General features: G+C 49.5%; 3 protein-coding genes and 1 pseudogene across 4 annotated transcripts; 2 read left to right on the top strand and 2 right to left on the bottom strand.

Annotated features, from left to right (window-relative positions):
* The first annotated feature begins 1,584 nt into the window (after nucleotides 1-1,584).
* On the top strand, nucleotides 1,585-2,369 carry LOC101561756 (annotated as a pseudogene). Its single transcript, XR_002820515.1, has one exon. The product of XR_002820515.1 is annotated as an NEDD8-conjugating enzyme UBE2F pseudogene (transcript).
* A 12,455-nt stretch (nucleotides 2,370-14,824) lies between these two features.
* LOC101561349 (histone H2B type 1) lies at nucleotides 14,825-15,257 on the bottom strand. Its single transcript, XM_004628419.2, has one exon. The coding sequence runs from the start codon at nucleotides 15,253-15,255 to the stop codon at nucleotides 14,875-14,877; it is 381 nt and encodes a 126-aa protein (XP_004628476.1). The 5' UTR covers nucleotides 15,256-15,257; the 3' UTR covers nucleotides 14,825-14,874.
* Nucleotides 15,258-15,441: 184 nt separating this feature from the next.
* LOC101560956 (histone H2A type 1-H) lies at nucleotides 15,442-15,960 on the top strand. The gene has a single exon (XM_004628418.3). The coding sequence runs from the start codon at nucleotides 15,572-15,574 to the stop codon at nucleotides 15,956-15,958; it is 387 nt and encodes a 128-aa protein (XP_004628475.1). The 5' UTR covers nucleotides 15,442-15,571; the 3' UTR covers nucleotides 15,959-15,960.
* A 3,540-nt stretch (nucleotides 15,961-19,500) lies between these two features.
* LOC101560162 (histone H3) lies at nucleotides 19,501-20,066 on the bottom strand. Its single transcript, XM_023712122.1, has one exon. It carries the CDS (start codon nucleotides 19,974-19,976, stop codon nucleotides 19,566-19,568), a length of 411 nt encoding a protein of 136 aa, XP_023567890.1. The 5' UTR covers nucleotides 19,977-20,066; the 3' UTR covers nucleotides 19,501-19,565.
* Between the last annotated feature and the right edge of the window lie 1,329 nt (nucleotides 20,067-21,395).

The raw sequence follows: 21,395 nt of genomic DNA, 5'->3' as shown, positions 1-21,395 counted from the left end.
TGTAGCCCTCTCCACCCTACTGATGACCAAGAATGCTAGGGGTGCAGAGGCTTCCTTGGGCCCCGGTGACCAGGAAACCTCCTGGGTGATCTGACTAGGAAAAGCTGGGCCTCTCTCTGAGCTAGTGGAGGTGGGGAGGCCAAATGGGGTGGGGGTGAGCAAGGAAGGGAGTAGTGGAGAGGGAGAAGGGGGCACTGGCTGAAGCCCTTTGGGGCCCGGGGGTGGGGGGAGGCCTCCACCCAGATCTGCAGGCACCTCAGTTCTGAGTGAAAGCAAATAAGCTCGCACACAATGTGCTGGGAACCCAGAGGGGCCTCAGAGCACCCTGAGGGGGGTTGTGCGGCAGCAGGCAGCAGGCAGCAGGCAGCAGGCAGGGCAAGGAGCAGACAGGAGAGGCTCCAACAGGTGGTCAGGGTCCTACCTGGGGCTCTGTGCCGGCCACTGGTCCCTTAGCACAGGCTGACTTTACTGCTCCTTGCTTTATACTTAATGCCCAAAGGCCTCGAAATCCTCTGCACATCACAACTTCTCACATGGATCTCCGAGTCCAATCAAGAACTCCTAAACAAAATAAAATAAACAAACAAAAAAATCCTTATATTCATCCTCCCAGCTGTTATTAAAAATTACACCAGAGTCACAGCTATCTTTCTCCTTTCTCACAATTCCATTAGACTCAAAATATAAGCGCAGGGCCAGCCAGAGAACTCAGCAGACATAAGTGCCTGCTTAGGCAGCCACGGGGTGAGGGGCTCGACCCTGGCCTGCCTGCAGCGCTGCAATGGTGACTGAGACTGGGTGTGGTGGTGCGAGCCTGTAATCCCAGTGCTTGGGAAGCTGAGAACAGGACAGGGTCACTACGAGTCTGATCTTTGTAGTGAGACCCTGTAGACCTTGTACTAAATACAAAAAACAAGGTAAGGGCACTGTCCGGCTCAGTGCCTCCCTACCGCCCCGGGGGGCGATCACCCCTCACTGCTGTGGCCTCCTGAACCCTCTGCTCGTTCTGCTCCTGTGGGCCTGGCTCGCTCGGTGCCTGGCTCCACATACCCTTCCTGGCACCAACTCCCTTGGTACAAAAGACTGAATACAAATGCTTAGGGCCTGTGTACGTGAGTCTAGACCCTGCTGCACGAGCGAAGCAGGGAGAAGTGTCCTGCAGATGAGAAGCGGGTGCACACGGGTTCAGGGCAGACATCTTCAGTGGCAGCTGCCCGAGGGTGCCCGTGTCTCAAGGGCGGCGCACATATTAATTACAGAACTGTGAAAAAACTAGACTTGTTTCAAGCAAGGGCAATGAGTCCGGCTAATGTCTACATTCCTAGAAGTCATGAGACTTAGGATTTCACACAATACCCACTGTGTTTTCTTGTGTCTGGAGGGACGGGGCCAATTGCTGTGCCACACACACACACACACACACACACACACACACGTTCTCTACCCTCATCTGGTTCCTGAGGTTAGAGGTGTGCACCACCGTGCTGTCCAGTCACTCTGAACTACTCCTAATACAGGAAGTAAAGTATTTTTCTAAAATTTAGAGTCCCAAAAATAATCAATACTGAGGCAGGGCGTCTCGCCGCCGCCTGGCGGGGCACGGTGTTGGGCGCCAGCCCGCCTCGCTGTCTCGGGGTGCCCAGCTAAGTCGGCAGTAATGCTAACACTGGCAAAGCGGGATGATGGTCTCAAAGGGTCCCGGACGCCAGCCGCCTCGACTGACTCCACGCGAAGGGTGTCTGTGAGAGACAAGTTGCTAGTTAAAGAGGTTGCAGAACTTGAAGCTAATTTACCTTGTACATGTAAAGTGCATTTTCCTGATCCAAACAAGCTACACTGCTTTCAGCTAACCGTAACCCCAGATGAGGGTTACTACCAGGGTGGAAAATTTCAGTTTGAAACTGAAGTTCCTGATGCATACAACATGGTGCCTCCCAAAGTGAAGTGCTTGACCAGGATCTGGCATCCCAACATCACAGAGACAGGGGAGATCTGTCTCAGCTTACTGAGAGAACACTCGATCGATGGCACTGGCTGGGCTCCCACGAGAATGCTGAAGGATGTTGTTTGGGGGTTGAACTCTTTATTCACTGATCTTTTGAATTTTGATGATCCACTGAATATCGAAGCTGCAGAACATCACTTGCGGGACAAGGAGGACTTCCGGAACAAAGTGGACGACTACATCAAGCGCTACGCCAGATGATGAGAGGAGCACACTGTGGCCAGGGACCCCGCGGGCCGCCTCCCGTCCTCGCGCCCCTCAGCCCCGTGGGCTGTCCCTGTCCTGCGGCTGCCCTGCCCTGGCGAAGACATCCTCCTGACTGCCCACTGTAGCTGGAGAGTGCAGCATAAATACAGCAGGAAAGTGTGTCTGGCCAAAAAAAAAAAAAAAAAAAAAATACTGAGGCAGCTAAATACCCATCATTTTCCATGTAAACCTATCTGCAGGTTTTTAAACAAGCTGGCCAGGTGTGCTTGCACACGCCTGTAATCCTAGCACTTTAGGGGTTAAGGCAGAGAGCTGAGTCTGAGGTCGCCCTGGGCTGTAAATGAGGTCACGACCAGCTTGAACTGCACAGTGAGATCTTATCTCAAAAAGATAAAAGCAAATAAAAGATGATTACTATTCAAAAATCTTACATTTCCAAAAATTCACTGCACGGGGCCTACCCCTTAGCTCAGTTCTTTAAGTGGCTGCTTCAACAAAGCAGTCAGGCTCAGGTTGCTGTGGTTCAATCCCCACAACACTCCAGCCAGCCAAACCTGCCCTGCAGGCATTGGGAGAAAAAAAAAAATTCACCACAAGCTCCTGGTGATCCGTGTCTACTGATGCGCTTTCAACAAAACGTTTCCTCTTAGATCCTTCACCCTTTACCTGCTTAAGATTCCCTTTGTCCTTTCTTCAGGCACTGCTGCTGTGGCGTTTTCTGTAACCTTTTCATTCCTGTGTACAGTAGCTTAAAATGAGTGATTGAGCACAACCCACTTTTGTGTGTAAATTATTCATTTGTTGATTTTGGGGCCAGCTCAGCCCACCCTGGGGGTGGGGCTGCACAGCATGTGGTGCCTGCGGGGTCTGGAACCAGCCCCAGTGATTGCGCAGGCAGGCGGGCGGGCGCTTTACACGGCTGAGTTATTTTGTGGAAAGCACTGAAGAGCATTTGCACCCTGTAAAAACGGCCCTGAAGGACTGCTGAGCACGTGCGCTGAAAGCACTTTTGACGACCGCCGGATCACAGGGAAGGGCCCCCGGAACCGGCAGTGAGGGCAAGAGGGACGCCAGCCGGCCGGAGGTGCCTGTCGCGGCAAGCAGGTGAAGGCAGCCAAAGGCCGGGGATTTTCCTTCTCAGCGCACGTTAGAACCTTACCTCCACGGGGATGCTATCAGAACCATTCTTGCTGAGTATTTACACTTAATGGAAGAAATTCCTAACACGACATTTGGTTTATAACATAAACAGGAAATTGTGGACAAGATATTTAATGAAAATGAAAGTCAGCAAGAATGATGAAGCCACCTCCTGAGCACTGTCATTTTCTTAGACAAAGTCCACCTGTGGCGCTCGCTCTCGCGGCCCTGCACCCCCAGGGGCCTCTGTGCTGCAGCTCCCCGTGCAGGCTTGGTGCTCACCACTGCTCTTGGCATCACAAAATGCCAGATTTGTGCGTCTGGAGTGCCACGCTGTTACCTGGAGCTGGTGGGAAAGCTCACCTTTAGATATTGCTTCCTAAAGTATAGTAAAAGAAAAAAAAAACTACCATAAAAAAGTAAAATTCAAGGAGTCAGTTTTAAAACGTGAGCAGCTAAAGAAAAGTATGAAGGACATAGAGGAATTTTAGCCACAGTGGCATCATTTGATTCCGTCTTTAATAAATAATTCTCGTTTTGTTGATCTTCAGGGAAGAAGTCCAGGCCCCTTCCCAGCGCGTGGCTGTCACCCGGATCCTGCACTTGCCCATCTTTCTTACCGTGGTTCTGCCGCTTCTCACCTGTACTTGGCACAAGGGCATGTAAACCAGCATGAGAAAACTGGACCCATCAGTGATGAAGTCTTGTTTATTATGTTAATCAAAACGAGCCCCTTTCTTTAGTTCTCACCCACCCAGAGGATCCTGACAAGATTCCATGGCCCTTGTCCCTCCCCTAACAGGCCTGCTGTGAGTGAAGCCAAACAACCTAAGCGCAAAACCAGCTGTGCTGGCGCACTTTCACCGGTTTTAGGCTGTTTATTATGAATATAACTTTTTTTTTTTTTTTTGAGAAAGCATCTTGGCCTTGAACTTCCAGAGATTCTCCAGCCTCAGCCTCCCCAGCACTGGCACCACGCTGTGCACCCTCCTGGCTGTTCTTTCAAAGTAGAATGCGGATGGTGATGCATGGCTGTAATCCCAGCACTCAGGAGGCTGAGGCAAGAGGATTCGCAGTGAGGCCAGACTAGACTACACAGTGAGTTCAAGGCCAGCCTGAGTGAAACAATAACCTGTCCCTGTCTGAAAAATAAAGCTAACTGGTAAACATTTATATTAACGTTCTATCTGGTTAACTTATGAATAGTTTCCTTTTTAACAATTTTTTCTCTTCTCGCATGTATTGTGCAACACAATTAAAATTACATATAGCTAATTATGAACATTAAATATGTCTTCTTTTATAAGATGGGGAGACGACTATAACGTGTGGTCTGTGGTCATTAGAGAAATCCCCAAAATAATTTAGATAGAAGTAATTTTATTTTAGAAGTAATTTTAATAGTCCCATTTTTTCAAAAAATAGTCCTTGGGCAGGACTTTTTTGACAGGATCAAAGAAGTTGTTACATCCACTAGAATGGTTTCATTTTATCAGCATATGAGCACAAGTCGAATTTCTAAAACAAATATCCAAGTATTAAAAGCCAGTTTTATAAAGGGAGCGCATAAAGATTACAAGGAGCAGAGGGAAAAGGGAAAAAGGCACACTGGCTACAACTTCCTGCGCACGCCATCAGTACACCCTAAGGGTACCAACAAAGATTTTAAGAGAAGCTATAAAAGCTTTCGTATCTGCATTCTGTGGGCCTCGGGTTAGAACCCCGAGCCCTCTGGGGGTCCATCCCCAGCCCAGTTTTAACATTTTCAGACTGTCTCTGCACGTCACTAAAGGGCTCAGGCTGGGGTCAAATCTGCAATCCTTCCGCCTCAGCCTCCCAAAATGCTGTTGTTCCGGCCTCTGCTACTGTACACGCCCAAAGGAAGTATTTACATTACCTGAACTACGCTGTCTCTTTTTCCCTAATAATCGAGGGAGCGTCAAAACTATTCAATAAGCCAAGGGAAGCTTACCACGAGCAGGCAAGGCTCTTACGCGATCACCAACCTCCCTCCCTGCCCGGCACAGAAGCACGCGCAGCGCCTCCCGGGCGACCCGGAAAGGGCGACAGCGGGCGGGCGGGCGGCACCGGCTCGCGACCCAGAGCGGCGGGGCCGAGTGCGGCGAACGCGGCGCGGGCGCGAGGGAGGGGGCTCCGCAGATGTCCGCGCCCGCGGAGCTGCAGGGTCCAGCGCGGCGCAGGCCGGGCGACCTCCGTTCTCACCTCCTTCCCCTCCGCCCCGAGGCGCGCCCGTGGAGCGGGGGGCGGGCCCTGCGACGCCTCGCCACTTCCGGCCCGCGCGCCGCTCGCTGGGCCCCGCCCCTCGGGCCTGCGGACCTGAGTGAGCACCGCGGCGCGAAGCGGGGCCGCGGTGGGGCCTCGAATCGAGACCCGCAGAGGCAGAGCTGGGCTCCCACGGCCGCCGCCCGCGCCGGAGTGGCCTCCGCGCGGGGTGACGCCAGGGCCCGCGTGTCCCTCGACCCCGCCACTGTTCTGTGGTTTTTAACCGCATTTTAACCGTTCCCCGCGTGTCCTTGATCGTGGGGACCTGAAGTTGAATTTGTGTTTTCCACTTCGGTACTTCGCTATGCTTGGGACCTGTACTCTTGTAATCTCTTAATTTGGTCTGATGATTTTACTAACGTGTGCATACGTGTCATATCAAGGATGCTCGGCAAATATTAGGCACACATTAGTCAAAGCCAAACTGAGAGAGATCTTATATGTAAGGCGCCAGCTGACCAAACATCTAAGCTATTTTAGTAGTGTTGTCTTGCATTAAATCGACGTTTATTGAAAACGTGTATTTATGGACCTTTGATTTTTGACCACGTGCATGAGTCTGAAAGTAAGCTTCCCTCTTTGGCTTGTGCACATATTTTGGGTATGAATGCGAGTATAGAAACTTTCAAAAATATCCTCTTGCAGAGCGTGGTGGGACACACTTTTAACCCTAGGGCTCATGGGGCTGAGAGAGGAGGACCACTCAAGTTTGGGCTACATGGCAAATTCAAGACCAGCCTGTCAACACCCTCTCTTGAAAAAAAATCGTAATTTTTGCTGGTTTGTCCTGTAAGAATTATTCATAATACATTTTAATCTTCAATTCACTAATCAGATACATCTTTACCTGTTTTTTAAAAATGTATTTAGTAGGGGCAACCCGCTCGGGAACCCCTCCTGTCCCTCTCCGACAGAAGCTTTCCTTTCCAATACAGTTTTACCTTCAGCCTCAAAAAAAAAAAAAAAAATTATTTAGTACAAGGTCTATGGGGTCTCACTACGCAGATGGGACTCTGATCCTATTTTCAGCCTCCCAAGCACTGGGATTATAGGCAAGCACTACCCATGCCCACTCTCAATCACCATCTCAGCACGCCCTGGGGCAGGGCCCGCAGGGCCGGCAAGGCATGTGGTGTCGGGGATCAAACCCTGTTACCTGAGCTTTGCATAACAATCACTGGTTCTGCCAAAAAAACAGAACAAAACAAAAACAAACCCAAAACAGTCGCTTTGTCCGCTGAGCTATCTGGCCGGCCCTACCTCTAAATTTTTTGTGCTGATGAAATACATTTTTTTAACCTTAAGAATTATCACTAAAATTCTCCTATATGTGTAACAAATTTCCTTGTCAAAGGAAATCTATGCCTGCAGCTAAAAATGTGGGAAATTTGCATCAGGGAAAATTTTAAATGTTTCCTTAATATGCCATCATAAAGATTTTTACGATCCATTTTAACAAATCTCTAGTATTTAGCCATCAAGTGTTTTCTCATTGGTTTTTTTTTTTTTTTTTTAGGGAAGGGTCTACAGGGCATTCAGGTTCTCACTACTAGATCAGACTCCTAGTGACCCCCCTGTTTACATTACAGCCTCCGAAGAGCTGGGATTACAGACTACAGACGAGCCACCACACCCAGTCTCAGTTGCTGTCTCAGCGCACCCCAGGGGCAGGGCAGCTCTGCAGGCCCAGGGATTAAACCCCGGCCCCTGCGCCTGCTTGCAGGCGTTTTAATCCGCTGAACTATTTGGCCCACCCTTGTTTTTCTATTATAAATAAAAACTAGATAATCTACCTTCTGAGGATAGCCTAGAATTAAAATGCTTTATCACGGAGAAGCGTGTAGACTTCAAGGTGCTTGATTAAGAACAGGACCTTTTCAATGTGAAACACACAAAACAAAATGAAACATTACATTTTCCTAGAAAGGTTTTTTTTTTTTTTATACTCGCTGTGCTGGCAGGAATTATCATCACTGTTTCCCACTGCGGTATAGCATGTCAGGGGACACGATGCCAGGGGCTGAGCCACCGGGGTCTGTCTAACTCAAGTCCCTGTCCTCCACTGCTGCTACAACTAAGCTGCACCTCTGCTTAAGTGCTTTCTGTGTGCGGAGGAATGAGTTCGAGGCAGGGTCTCACTCTGTAATTCAGGCTGACTTTGAACTCACTGTGTGGCCCAGTATGGCCTGAAATTCAGGGATTTGCTCTGCCTCAGCCTCAGGAGTGCAAGGATTACAGGCGTGCGTGAGCACACCCAGCCTGCTAGTGTGGTCTTAAACATCTGTTATATTTAGAATATTTTTTTGGTAAGGAAGATTGATTCTGGTTAATCAACCCAGTCTAATTTCTTTAATAAGATCAAGTCAAATAAAAATATGTGGATATGGAAGAAATATTATTGTACTAACTGCTGAGAACAATTATTTTGTTTACGTTGAAAACTTATAAATTGTATGCCGTATTTCAAGTTTAAGGAAAAATATATGAAAACCTCTTAGAATTTTGATGTAATTATGTTGCAGTTAAGAATAATTGGAGCTTCCCCCCTCCAAAAAAAAAAAAAATAATAATTGGAGCTTTTTACCAAGATGGCACCAAAGTTGAAGAAGGAAGCCCCTGCCTTTCCCAAAGCGGAAGCTAAAGCAAAGCTCTGAAGGCCAAGAAGGCAGTGCTGAAAGGCGTCCACAGCCGCAGAAAGAAGATACAAATGTCACCTACCTTCTGTCATCCTAAAAGGCTGCAGCTCCGGAGGCAGCCCAGATACCCTCCGAAGAGCGCCCCCAGGAGAAGCAAGCCTGACCACTGTGCCGACGTCAGGCTCCCCGATCACAGTCAGCCGTGAGAAAGGGCGAGGACACCAACGCACTCGTGGTCATTGTGGATGTCAGAGCCAAGAAGCACCAAATCAAACAAGCTGTAAAGAAGCTCTATGACATTGATGTTGCCAAGGTCAGTGCCCTAATCAGGCCTGATGGAGAGAAGAAGGCAGAGGTTTGACTGGCTCCCGATTATGTTGCACTGGATGTTGCCAACAAAACCGGGATCATCTAAACTGACTCCAGCTACCTAATTCTAAATACATATATTTTTTCCCAGAAAAAAAAAAAAGAATAATTGAAGCAGAAAGATTCAGATTGTAGGGATAAGGCGTGGTACCTGACCCGCTTAAGAGTCATAGCCAATACTCTTCTTTTTTTTTTAACTATTTTTTTTTTTAATTCTTATTTATTATTTATGTGTGTGTGTTTCCAGCTCAGTCCACCAGGGGGCGGGGCTGGCTGGCATGTGGTGCTGGGGAATTGAACCCCGGTCCCTGTGCTTGCTAAGCTTGTTCTAAGTAGGAACTTTACACCACTGAGCCATCCCACCAGCCCGCCAATACTCTTCTAATAAAAGACAACTATCTCAGAAGAAGCCCAGAAAAGATTGATTTCATCAGTGTTTTATGTGACACAGAGTCTTCAAATATGGAAACTCAAAGACTCAGGGAAGCTGTCCAGGTTTTGTTGGAGCTTGCTGAAAGGTCAGCAGTGTCATGGAATTGAAGAACAGGGCATGGCCTGGTGCTAACAGAGCCAAGGGAAGCAGGATTTCTGTCCCAGATACCTGGCCTCTCTTTAGGACATTCCTTCCGCTCCGGCCAGGGGGTGCAGAAGTAGCGTTTTGGGATCTACCATCACAGAGGCCAGAGAATCCCTTATCCCAGCTCTGACACAAAAAGGAGCAGGGTGGGGTGGAATAGGCAGTTTGTGTAGCCTCCTTTGGTACAGAAAGAGATCAGCAGACAGGAAGGCCAGAGAGAGACTGCTTCTGGGGTCTTACCAAAGATTCAGCATACCAAGGCACCCTACTTTGGAGTAGCATTTCTTGAACCTCAACAATACCCTTGAAAGATTTACTTTGCTGGCATGGTGGCACAATCTGTAATCCCAAGAGGCTGAGGCAGGAGGATCACTGGGAGTTCAGGGCCACCTTGGGCTGGTAGCAAGTTCAGGGCTAGCCTGGATTACATGGTGAGACCTTGTCTCAGGAATAAGTAAGAAAATAAATTAAAAGACTCACTTCTACAGCTCTGCATAATGGTGATGACAGGTTACCATAAAATAGGAGCTTTGACAAATTGAATATTTTGAACTGAATAGTTTCAGAAAGAGAAGGACTCAGGGACTTCCGTTTTTCACCCATGAAGCAAGTAGTGAGGGTCTCCATCCCTACTCCTGGAGAAAGGGAACCTACTTGTCATTGGGAAGACCGGAACGAGCAGGCCTGAGCATCCTGTTTGCCACTCGGCCCACTCTTTGTCTTGTCCCCTCTTTCCATGACTTTCCACTCTAAACATGAACATTCTCTGTAGTAACACATAAGGATATTTTCTAATCTTTTCATACAGTAAGGAATGTGGCCTTTCTGCATAGTTCTGAAAGCTCTGAATCATCAGGATCCCCAGGTTGAGAAATGTTTCTGTCAAAGCCCCTGAGTTCCCACCTGATGCTGTATGAAAAATGGATGACAGGCTGGCGAGCCTTGAGGCTCCTGTCTTGAGGGCTCTGAAGAGCCTGGGCGGTCCAGGTCCTGGCCAGTAGGTCCACTGGCGGCTCACACGGGACGGGACTAGACCGGTTCTGCTTGCCCCAAGGACACATGAACTGGGCTGGCCTTGCGCTATGGGTCCCCTTTGGTTGTTCTTTATTTGCTTCCCTTCTGATAAAGGTGCCATCAAAAGTGCAGCCCTTGGCCTGGGATCTGTGAGTCTCCTAGCAGGTTACTGAACCCAAGGGGGTGTGGGAACCCCTGGACTCAGAGTCATCACTCAGCAGTGTTGGTGGCCTAGAACTCGTGGCTTAAAGTGGAAGACACAGCTGGGAATGTGCTCTCACCTCCTGAGGTTCTCCTGGCTCTAGGTGACCGGCACCGGGCCTGGCTCCGTGTATTCAATGTTGTGTGCACATAGCGGAGTGGGGGAGTGGTAAACGCTTTTCCCACATTTGTGCTTTGCACTTCAAAGTGAGGGCACTGAGGGAACCATGAGCATAGGCTCCCTGGATGTCTGTTCTCTGACTAAAGATCCTCCAGGAGGAGCTCAGAGTTCTAAGCCCCCTGCCCACCTGAGAGAATGGAGCTCTGTCACTCAAGAGTGGAGGTCACCACCACCCAGCTAGCTCAGCTGTGTGCTGCCCTGTGCTCCCTGTGGCTGTGAACGTCGCCTTGGCTCCCAGGGCCTGCCCACTCACTCCTCTGCCCTCATGAAGGTTGGGAAGCTTGTAGATGCTGATGGGGCTTTAGGTCTTCATTGCTTCTTCAAGGATGCCGCTCATATGTGACAAATCCCGAGATTTTTCTGAAGCTGACCTCACTGCTGTCAACATGTCTGACTCACTGACACTGGGCAGGCTGCCCTCCCCTTAATTGGGACTCTCCATTCTGGAAGGCTTTGGCCATAATGGGAGGTGAAACATCTCTTCATTTCCTTCTTCCAAAACCTTCCTGCCCTCCTTGACCACTTCACCTGTCAGCCATTAGCAATGAGTATGGGTTTTTCTGTAAGAAGCTGCTGAACTTGAGGCCGTCAAGTCCTGACTCATCCCATTTACTTCTCTACTGCCCCCTGTCTAGGCTGCCTCAATGTCCCTGAACATTTCTGAATGTCCATGAATATTCCAGAACATTCCTGAATACTCCTGAATGTTTTAGAATGTTCCTGAACATTTCTGAATGTTCCTACAAAGTTCATGAACTTTCTTCTGAATGTCCCTATTTGAATGTTCTAGAAAGTTCCTGAACATTCCTGAATGTCTGTGAATGTTCCCGAATGTTCTTGAATATTCCTGAACATTTATGAATGGTCCCAAAAGTTCTAGAAAGTTCCTGAACATTCCTGAATGTCCATAAATGTTCCACAACATTCTTGAACATTCCTGAATGTGGTAGAAAGTTCTTGAATATTCCTGAATGTTTATGAATGTCTGAATGTTCTTGAATATTTCTGAATGATCCTGAATATTCTAGGAAGCTCTTGAATGTTCCTGAATGTTTTGTTCTTTTTTTTTTTTTTTTTGGAACTGGGAGTTGAACTCAGGCCCTTGCGCTTGTCAGGGAAGCGCTTATTCCACTTAGTCATCTCCCCAGCCCCGAATGTTTTGAATATCCATTAAAGTTCTACATCATTCCTGAATGCTCCTGAATGTTCTAGCAAGTTCTTGAATGTTCCATTTCCCTGAAAGTCCCTGAATGTTCTCAAACATTTTCAAATGTTTCTAAAAAAAAATTTCTGAATGTCTGTAAATGTTCCTGAATGGTCCTGACATTGCTTAACATTCCTGAATAGTCCTGAATGTCTCTGAATATCCCTGAATGATCCTAAATATTCCTGAACTTCCCTGAATATCCCTGAATGATCCTGAATATTCCTGAACTTCCCTGAATATTCTTAACCTTCCCTGAATGTTCCTTAACATTCCTGAATATTTCTGAATGCCTGTGAATATCCCCGAATGTTGCAGACATTCCTTAGCGCTCCTGAATGTTCCTGAAAGCTCCTGAATGCTCTGCAACAACTCAGGCACAGTGGGAAGCCCAGCATCTGACGCTGTGAGACAGGAGCAGGCAGAGCTAGGGTGCCCAGAAGGCAGCATACAGACGCCAGTGTGATCTGAGCAGCGGGAACAGATCCCTGTACCCTGGGAAAGAATTTTTTTTTGATGGGGTGGGGGAAGGAATCTGATTAGGACAAAAGTTGCTTCATGCTGGCTGGAAGGTACTGGTCCACTTCACACTGTGGACGAGTCAGGCGCAGCATCCGGCACGAGGGTGTGGGTGGGACGCTCCAAGCCACACGAGTGGCTTAGTCTAGCTGAACGGAAACCGTGGAAGAGACTGTCACCCCAGGCCATGGGGTAGTCGCACGCCTAGGTGACTGTGGCAGTCATGCCAAGTCATGCCCAGAGCCTCCAGGTTTGGTTTCTTGAAGTCCATTTCCTCTCGAAGCGCTGTCATTTCTGCACCTAACACCTTCGATTTAAAAGTCGAGGCTATCTCAGACAGAAACAAAGAACACAAGCCAGGTGTAGATGCGGCTATGGCCTAAGTCCGCGGTGAATGTGCATTTTCATTATCACTAGGAAACCATCTGCCCTGCACACTGCCCTCGTACCAGCCAGGTACTCAGATGGCCTGAAGGCGCACCAGAGGCTGGAGTCCCGTCCTCCAGCTTTCAGCTTCCACTAACATGGATTTGTATTCGGAAACCTCAACACATGCCCTGCTATTCCGAAGCAAATGCTGGCAGTTTTATTGAGCTCAGTTTAGTCTTCTACCCACCTACCCACCTCCACATTGACAGGATTTAAAACAGGCCCTGGCTCACAATGGGAAGGGGCATTCCTGGAACACAAGGCCAGGAAGCTCCCCGCTCCCAAGTCTCCTCCCCGAAGCTCTTCCTGCAACTGAGGCGCCAGCCCTTCGCAGGCCTCCCTCTGGTCCTCTTGCCAGGCACGTTCTGACCTCTTGCCCTCTGATCTGTCCCTTCCAGTCCACTTACAACTTGCCCGCTATTGAAGGTGCATCGCCCATGGCACAAGATTCATAAAAATTGTGGTAAAATCTGTTATGGGTCACTCAGAATAGGAACCAGATCAGCCAGGTTGGAATTTGGAAAGCCGTTTATTACTGAGCTCAGGGCCCCCCAGTCTGCTCTCACGCAAGGCAGCAGCCCAGGAAGCAGGAAGGGGTTTTAAACCTTGGAATCACATTGCGTTTGATAAGCAAATTTACTGTCTGACACAAAATAAAGCTTTTAGAGTGATTGGGACCAGGACTTAAACTACATTTCCTGGGGCTATTGTTTTATTAGTTTCTGGTTAATTTGCACCTGAGTACCTGCAGGCAGCCTTACATAGCCTGAAGGTTACAAGGAGTTAGAAGTCTTTGTTTAAAGGGATTTGTGAGTTTTATCTAGCAAACTACAGGTAACAGCCACTATTTACTAAACAATCTAAAACAATGGGTGGGTATGCATTTACAACAGAAAGCACAAGATTCACACCCATATAGCCTAAAATGTGAGTTAACCCATTACAAAATCCAGCTTTCCTGCTGGATGAACTTCATGCTGCTTTTCTTGGGAGACAAATCTCCCTCTGGCCAGGTTCACCCCAGCTGCTGAGGAGCACAAGGACCCGCACACCCGGGGGCTCCAGCCAGGCCGAGCTCCTTCTCCGACCGGGACGGGCTCTTCTCACACCCGGGACTCCAGGTCGGATGCGGTGAAGCCAGACGAGCCTCAACTTGGTAAAACACTTCCCAACTTATACTCAGCCTTACCAGCAACATATTTGGGTTTATTCATCAAAGCGTACTCAATACATTGCCACTAAGAGCCATTTAATCTTCTTTAAGAATGCTGGTAACTTTACAGGCAGCGTGACTGCTGAGACCAGGGCATGGGTACAGCGCATGCAAAGCAGCCACAGTAGTACACTGGGGGCAGCCTGAGCTGGAAGTCAGCAAAGGGAGTGAGGGCGGGCTAGGCCGCAGAGCCTGCCTAGAACATCAGGCTACCCCAGTCCTGAGAAAAGCATCCCGCCTGGGCAATTCCGGCTTAGTCGTTAGGCAGCCTTGTGTCCGTGATGCTCACTTTGTCAGGTAGAAATAAACGCCCCTACTGCTGTTCTGTACGTCCTTTGCCATGGGACGCGGGCCACCACCTGACCTTGGCTGTTTACTTTTGAAATCGCCTCCGCCGTTTCTCAGGGACCACGGAAAGACCACCTGAGTCCCAGCAACAGGAGACTCCGGAAAGCAGGGCACACTAGGTTAGGACTGACTGAGTCCAAATCCTCAGCCAGGGCCACTGCCTTGAATCACTTAGACCCAGCAGGTCTAAGTGCGCAGAGCTCCGGGCCTGCCGGAGGGTGGGGCTGGGCGGGGATAACGGGATGCGAGGACGCCGATCTCAGACAACAGTTGCAATTAAGAGTGCGAATCCCAACTACTCAGAAGTACAGGTCCCAGAGCTGAAGTGTGTAAGGGTCACATGCAACATAGTTCGAAACTTCCAAAGTGTGCCCCCTTGTGCACGGCTCTAGTCACACCTCAAACTCGGGAAGAGGATGCAAGCCTGATCTCACTAATGCATGCGCACACAGTACGTGGCGAAGACGAAAAAAGCGAAAGTGAACGCTCTTCCTTGGAAATTTTGGGTGGCTCTGAAAAGAGCCTTTGGGGTGCGCGCACGGGAGCGCTCACTTGGAGCTCGTGTACTTGGTGACAGCCTTGGTACCCTCCGACACCGCGTGCTTGGCCAGCTCCCCGGGCAGCAGCAGCCGCACGGCCGTCTGGATCTCCCGCGACGTGATGGTCGAGCGCTTGTTGTAGTGCGCCAGGCGCGACGCCTCGCCCGCGATGCGCTCGAAGATGTCGTTGACGAACGAGTTCATGATGCCCATGGCCTTGGACGAGATGCCCGTGTCGGGGTGCACCTGCTTCAGCACCTTGTACACGTACACCGAGTAGCTCTCCTTGCGGCTGCGCTTGCGCTTCTTGCCGTCCTTCTTCTGCGCCTTGGTCACCGCCTTCTTCGAGCCCTTCTTCGGGGCGGGCGCTGACTTCGCGGGCTCGGGCATCTCGGAACTAGAAAAGAGCGAGACAGGGATACACTGACTCAGGAGAGCCGAGGCCGGCACAGCTTTATGTAGCCGAAGGTATGCAAATGAGGCGTACAAAAGGTCTTCGGCGATTGGTCAGAACGCTCTGTGACATCACAGAGCATTCTCGCCCAATGGAAACACGCGTCGCGCACAGCCGCGTCCCATTGGTGCATACGAAAATGAAAAGCAGCCAATCGCAGCGTGTGATTTTCGCGCCCGGAAGACGCTATAAAGAAGGCTTTGCGGCCTCCCGAGCGTAGCGGCGGGCGACTGGGTGGAGCGACTCGTAACTATGTCTGGACGCGGCAAGCAGGGCGGCAAGGCTCGCGCCAAGGCCAAGACGCGCTCGTCCCGCGCCGGGCTGCAGTTCCCCGTGGGCCGCGTGCACCGCCTGCTGCGCAAGGGCAACTACGCCGAGCGCGTGGGCGCCGGCGCCCCGGTCTACCTGGCGGCCGTGCTCGAGTACCTCACGGCCGAGATCCTGGAGCTGGCGGGCAACGCGGCGCGCGACAACAAGAAGACGCGCATCATCCCGCGACACCTGCAGCTGGCCATCCGCAACGACGAGGAGCTCAACAAGCTGCTGGGCAAGGTCACCATCGCGCAGGGCGGCGTGCTGCCCAACATCCAGGCCGTGCTGCTGCCCAAGAAGACCGAGAGCCACCACAAGGCCAAGTAAAACACAAGTGCCGAAATGAAAACAAAGGCTCTTTTCAGAGCCACTTACTTGGTCGTAGAAGAATGTGACACTGGGCTTCGTTGATGTTCAGACCTTAAGCTAGTGTGCTGGGCCTCAGTTTTAACTCGCCTCCCTACCGGCACGTCCGCTAGCAAGAGCCAGGTACATGGTACATGGTTCCACACGATCTAGACCACATTGTTGTACCGTGAGTGGTTATAGGGGTGCAGGCTTGAGACTGAGCGTGAGGGATACTATCAGCGGTAGGTGCGTGTCTGATAAATTCGTGCTAGCAATGCCGAGGGGTGTGAGTAGACAGTACCTGTTGCGCACTTTTTTTTTTTTTTTTTTTTTTTTGCGCACTTTTGATAGTACAAAGTGGTCAAAGGCAATGCAGGTTTGGTTTTCGTTCTACTTGGAACTTGTGCTTTTTCACAGTAAGTACACTTGAGCTCGCCCTTAGGCGTGCACAAGAAGCATTCTACCCCTGACCTAGCTCCTCACAGTTTCCTCGGCCTCTTGAAAGATAGGACTCGGAATATGAGCGTATTACAATGGCGCTACTACTGCACTGAGTTCTTGGTTTTGGTTTTTCTGATTCCTGGAGTCCGGGATCCTGGCACCTATCTAGGGTCCTTCAACATAACGCTCCAGTTCCCTGTGCTGATGCACTACTGAAATTTACAAGGCAGTGTTTTTCTATAAAATTGTTATGTCCTGATCTTTTCTGGTTTGTTAAACACTGCTGTGCCTGGCCTTAATGGGCCTATCTTACACGTTGCTAAGAAGCAAGAATGAGTTGTTGAGTCTCCTGGGTGGGCAGAAGGCCGAGCCTAGGAAAGCTGGACTGTAAGAATGACAGAAGTCAATGCTGCTTTCAACCCAGGAGCATTGTCAGAACTCCTGTGAGGACAGGTATGGCCTGCGCGGAAACGCGAGACGCCGTTGGAGCATGGTGAGGTCGGGGGTCTGTGATGCGCGGTTCTATGGGAACATGGCAAGGTGTTATTTTCATCCCTGAAGAGGACTGGAGTATTTATGCCACTTGCTGTCTTTGCTGCCTCAGGAATTGCAGGTGCAAGGACTTACATCTTTCCATCTTTTGTTAAAGTCTAATTCACTTATTCACACTGAGATGTCATGCATTAAAAATACACCATAAATAAAACTGCCTATCACAAGCAATCTATAGGGTGAAAGCACACAAACGCATAATGGAACAAGAATAACCAAAGGGGGCTGCAGAGGAGGAGTGAAAGCTGAAGAGGGCAAGGCTGATTCTGGGACTGGAGGAAATGCCGGCAGTGGGGGACCCAGCAGAGTGACCCCCCAGGCCTCAGCTCTGCTGGAAGCCAAGTGATAAGGAATCCAACTTGGCAGTGGCCCAAAAGCCTCACGCACCGGGCACAGGGGTTTGTCAGCCTCTCATGTAGCTTTCCTCCTTAATGCCCAGCTCTTTTTGTCCATTCCAGACAACCTAAGTCTGAGCCTGAGACGTTCTCATTCATCTACCTGCTAGATTTCTTACAGCCAGCAGACTGACCCGCGCTGTCACTAACCCACCTCTCACTAATTGATCCTTGTCTTGGGAAAGGCCTTTACTACCCATTAGCAACAGTCAGAAAGATCCGGCATCACAGAGTATTCATTTTTTGGTGTGCCGTTACACAGTACAGCAAAACTCCATTCTTGTAAGATGGAAACATTCAAGGTTCAAAAAATGCACTAGTGGGGCCAGGGAGATGGCTCAGTGGAGTAAGTGCTTCCCTGACAAGCGGAAGAGCCTGAGTTCAATCCCTGGTTCCACAAAAAGAAAAAAAAAAAAAAAATGCACTAGAAAATTACAAAGACGTTGCCATTCAGTACAGGAAGTATTTTCCGAGAGAATATTCCTATACATGTGAGGTACTCACAGTCCTAGAATAAAGAATGCTTTATGTAACCCAACCTGAAAACTTAATTGGGAAAGTTTGGCTGCTATGTCCCCAAAAAAGGCGCCTTCTCATCCTGCAAGAACACTGATGAGCACAAACCTGAAAACCCTCCAGGGGAGCTGCCTATGGTAAGCTTCTCAGAGAAGAGGCGGCTCGCTCACTCTAGAACCGCAGTCTCCCACTTGGGCGCAGCTTGGCCCAGCAGGAATCCGCCTGGCCTGTGGGCCTGCGGCCTTGCTTCTGTGCGGGTTTCTGTGCCTTCCTTTCCTGAGAAAGGCTAAGTCCCAAGAGAGGCCTCTCACACCTATATACTGTTTAATGTGATCGCAACAGGAAGCATTAGAACATTTTATTTTTGTAAAATATTGAAATCATTCTAAATATGCTATGTAAAAATTATATAGGTCCCATCTGTCAAAATCATGAGGATCCCATTTCTCAGACTCAGCCAATGAGAAGGAGCAGAATGTGTCAGTGCTGATTTGTATCTGATTTCAGAAAAATATGAAGACTGTAACCAGTTCTGCGTGTGTAAATCACTAAGAGGAAAAGCAAACTGCTTTTTAAAACTGCAAAAGCTCTGCGATGTTGTGTCCATGTTTCTTTCACAAGTGAACACTTTCGGGCACAACTTCTGCTGAGTGTCTGGGCTTCGCTGTACACAATGCTTTGCAGACACACCATGCCAGGTGAAGGCTTGAGAAGCGCCCAGACGCCAAAGGAAGATGGTGGGAAGGAGTCAGGGCCACGCACTGCAGAATGCAAAGGCGGGCGGAGGAAGGCCGGCTGCGGACGCCGACGCCTGCACACCCGGCCCGTCGGGTCTTACTCATTTCGGACCTTCCACATGGTTGCTGTTATGCCCTCATGCATACACCCATTTTTAAAAAGCATTTGAGTGCTATATTGCTAGCTGTACAAAAGCCAAATTTTCTTTGATACACCTAAATTTTAGACAAACATGAAGCAAAGTGGTACAATGTGACACACATTCTCTGGTGAAACAGTATTTCGGGAGTTCTGGTTAATAGCCAAATCCTTGATGGGAACATTTACACAAAAGCTGGACGTTTGTCTCATCTCCAAGCGGCCACTAGCTTCCCTACAAGACTGCCTTCCTAATCCAGGCTGGCCTTAAACTCACTTTGGACTCCCAGTTGCCTGAATTCATAGCAGTCCTCCTGCCTCAGCCTCCCGATGCTGGGATTACCTGTGCCATCTAGGATGGCTTAAGCATAAATGTCCCACAAATATTGTACAGGAGTTAATCCAGGGAAGCCTTACCCGGGGAGCTCTCCTGCAACCCACTAGCGGTCTACCAGGCCCAAACAGCTACGACATGGAAACATAGGAACTGGGGGCAGCAAGGGACAGTGCTTCACCACTTCAGCTACTGGGAAATACAGTAGCATTAGCGCACTTGGTCAATTGCCAACATTGTTTTGCAATAGAAAAATACAGTAACTGCGGGTTAATAACTCACTAGTGGGACCCGTACACGTGCCTGGCTTTGGCTCACACACCAAGGACGCTGTGAAAACAGGAACCGCCCCAATTCAGAACAAAGTTGAACACAACCCTGCTCGGGAAGCAACCAGAGATTACAGCCCTTCCCAGTGTACACGTGGGTGGCTCTGAAAAGAGCCTTTGGGGACAAGGAGAGGTCGCGGGCTCTAGGCCCGCTCCCCGCGAATGCGGCGCGCCAGCTGGATGTCCTTGGGCATGATAGTGACCCGCTTGGCGTGGATGGCGCACAGGTTGGTGTCCTCGAACAGCCCCACCAGGTAGGCCTCGGAGGCCTCCTGCAGCGCCATGACGGCCGAGCTCTGGAAGCGCAGGTCGGTCTTGAAGTCCTGCGCGATCTCGCGCACCAGCCGCTGGAACGGCAGCTTGCGGATCAGCAGCTCGGTGGACTTCTGGTAGCGCCGGATCTCGCGCAGCGCCACCGTGCCGGGTCTGTAGCGGTGCGGCTTCTTGACGCCGCCGGTGGCCGGCGCGCTCTTGCGGGCCGCCTTGGTGGCCAGCTGCTTGCGCGGGGCCTTGCCGCCGGTGGACTTGCGCGCCGTCTGCTTCGTACGAGCCATCGCTGCAGGACAAAAGCCACCTCACCTCCAGGGACTGAGCCGGGCCGTGTATTTATAGTCAGAGCCTGAACGTGATTGGACAAAAAAGCAGCCAAGGCCCACCCAACTAGAACAGGATTGGTCAAGCGCTTTCAAAGTTTTTTTCAAAATTCTGTGACAGTTTTAGCTGTGCAGGACTGATTTTTTTTTGTCCCGAACTGGTTTTATACTCGCTATCTCCTATGGAAATAAATATAAATGAGATGAATGAATTTTTGTAGAAGTCAAGACAGAAGAAAGTAAAGCCATTTTAAGGACTTTTTCCACAAATTTAATTTCAACATCTTGTTGAATTCAACCTATTAATATTTTCCTTTCTTGAAAAAGCTCTTAGAAACCCTCTGTGCACTGTATGTGCACAGCACTTTATTAGACTACCAAATTCCCAGTGATCAGTAGCTAATTACCAAATTCGAGTAGTTGGCACCTGCGGTCACCTTTTGCCTTTACTTGATTTTAAGGACATTTTTCGCCAATAAAATCCGATTTTTATGAGAATTCTAAAGCCTAATAATTTTATTTAAAAAAAAAAAAAACACGCTGCTTGTACTAGTTTAGCTTTCAGCTCAAATAATGAAACCCACTATTCTTTCCTGCTAGTCTAAAAGTGCTTTTCTACAAATGCTTGTGCTAGTAAAGAATCTAGTGCAGCAGTGCATACATTTCAGGGTGAAAAGGGCGAGTCAAAGGCGTTTCAAAGCACAATTTATGCTGAAATGAACATCCAGCTCGACTGTAAACAGATTTGCGCGGATGCCACGAGGCTGGGAAAGCACTGCAGGAAACAATGAGGAGTCTCGGGCAACACAGCCCAACTAATGCTCTGAAATTCAAAGTCCTTTTTAAACTAAACATGGAGACTGTTCATCCTGATGTTGGATTTGAGCTCAGAAATCTAACTTCCGAAACAATAAAGCCTTAACTGTTTTAGACATCTAGGTTGGATGCTACATCCTAGGAATTTCCTAATTCCCAGAAAACCCACCTGCCACATTAGGCTTAAAACCGCCCCACTGGAAACGACTCGGTGGTAGCGAGTGGCAGGATTTAGGAGTGAAGCACAGGGTGGAAGTACCCTGCACGCGAATTTCAACGCGGAGCTCATCCGCCAGCTTATCTACAAGAGTAAGGACGGAAGACAGGAGTTGACGAACATCGGCTACGAAGTTCAAAAAACTATTGCCAAAACTTCCACCAAGTGCTCAAGTCTTTCCAAAACATGTAGGTGGCTCTGAAAAGAGCCTTTTTGGTTCCGGAGGCGGCCGACAGCCCTCACTTGCCCTTGGCCTTGTGGTGGCTCTCGGTCTTCTTGGGCAGCAGCACGGCCTGGATGTTGGGCAGCACGCCGCCCTGCGCGATGGTGACCTTGCCCAGCAGCTT

Source organism: Octodon degus, unplaced genomic scaffold, assembly GCF_000260255.1.
Source record: "Octodon degus isolate 3935 unplaced genomic scaffold, OctDeg1.0 scaffold00023, whole genome shotgun sequence".
Taxonomy (NCBI): domain Eukaryota; kingdom Metazoa; phylum Chordata; class Mammalia; order Rodentia; family Octodontidae; genus Octodon; species Octodon degus.
Note: the sequence above shows the minus strand (reverse complement) of the source record. Positions and strands in the feature narration are given on the sequence as shown.

Bases quoted from the DNA above. Each gene is read 5' to 3' on its own strand.
- LOC101561349 (XM_004628419.2), bottom strand. From the start codon at position 15,255: ATGCCCGAGCCCGCGAAGTCAGCGCCCGCCCCGAAGAAGGGCTCGAAG.
- LOC101560956 (XM_004628418.3), top strand. From the start codon at position 15,572: ATGTCTGGACGCGGCAAGCAGGGCGGCAAGGCTCGCGCCAAGGCCAAG.
- LOC101560162 (XM_023712122.1), bottom strand. From the start codon at position 19,976: ATGGCTCGTACGAAGCAGACGGCGCGCAAGTCCACCGGCGGCAAGGCC.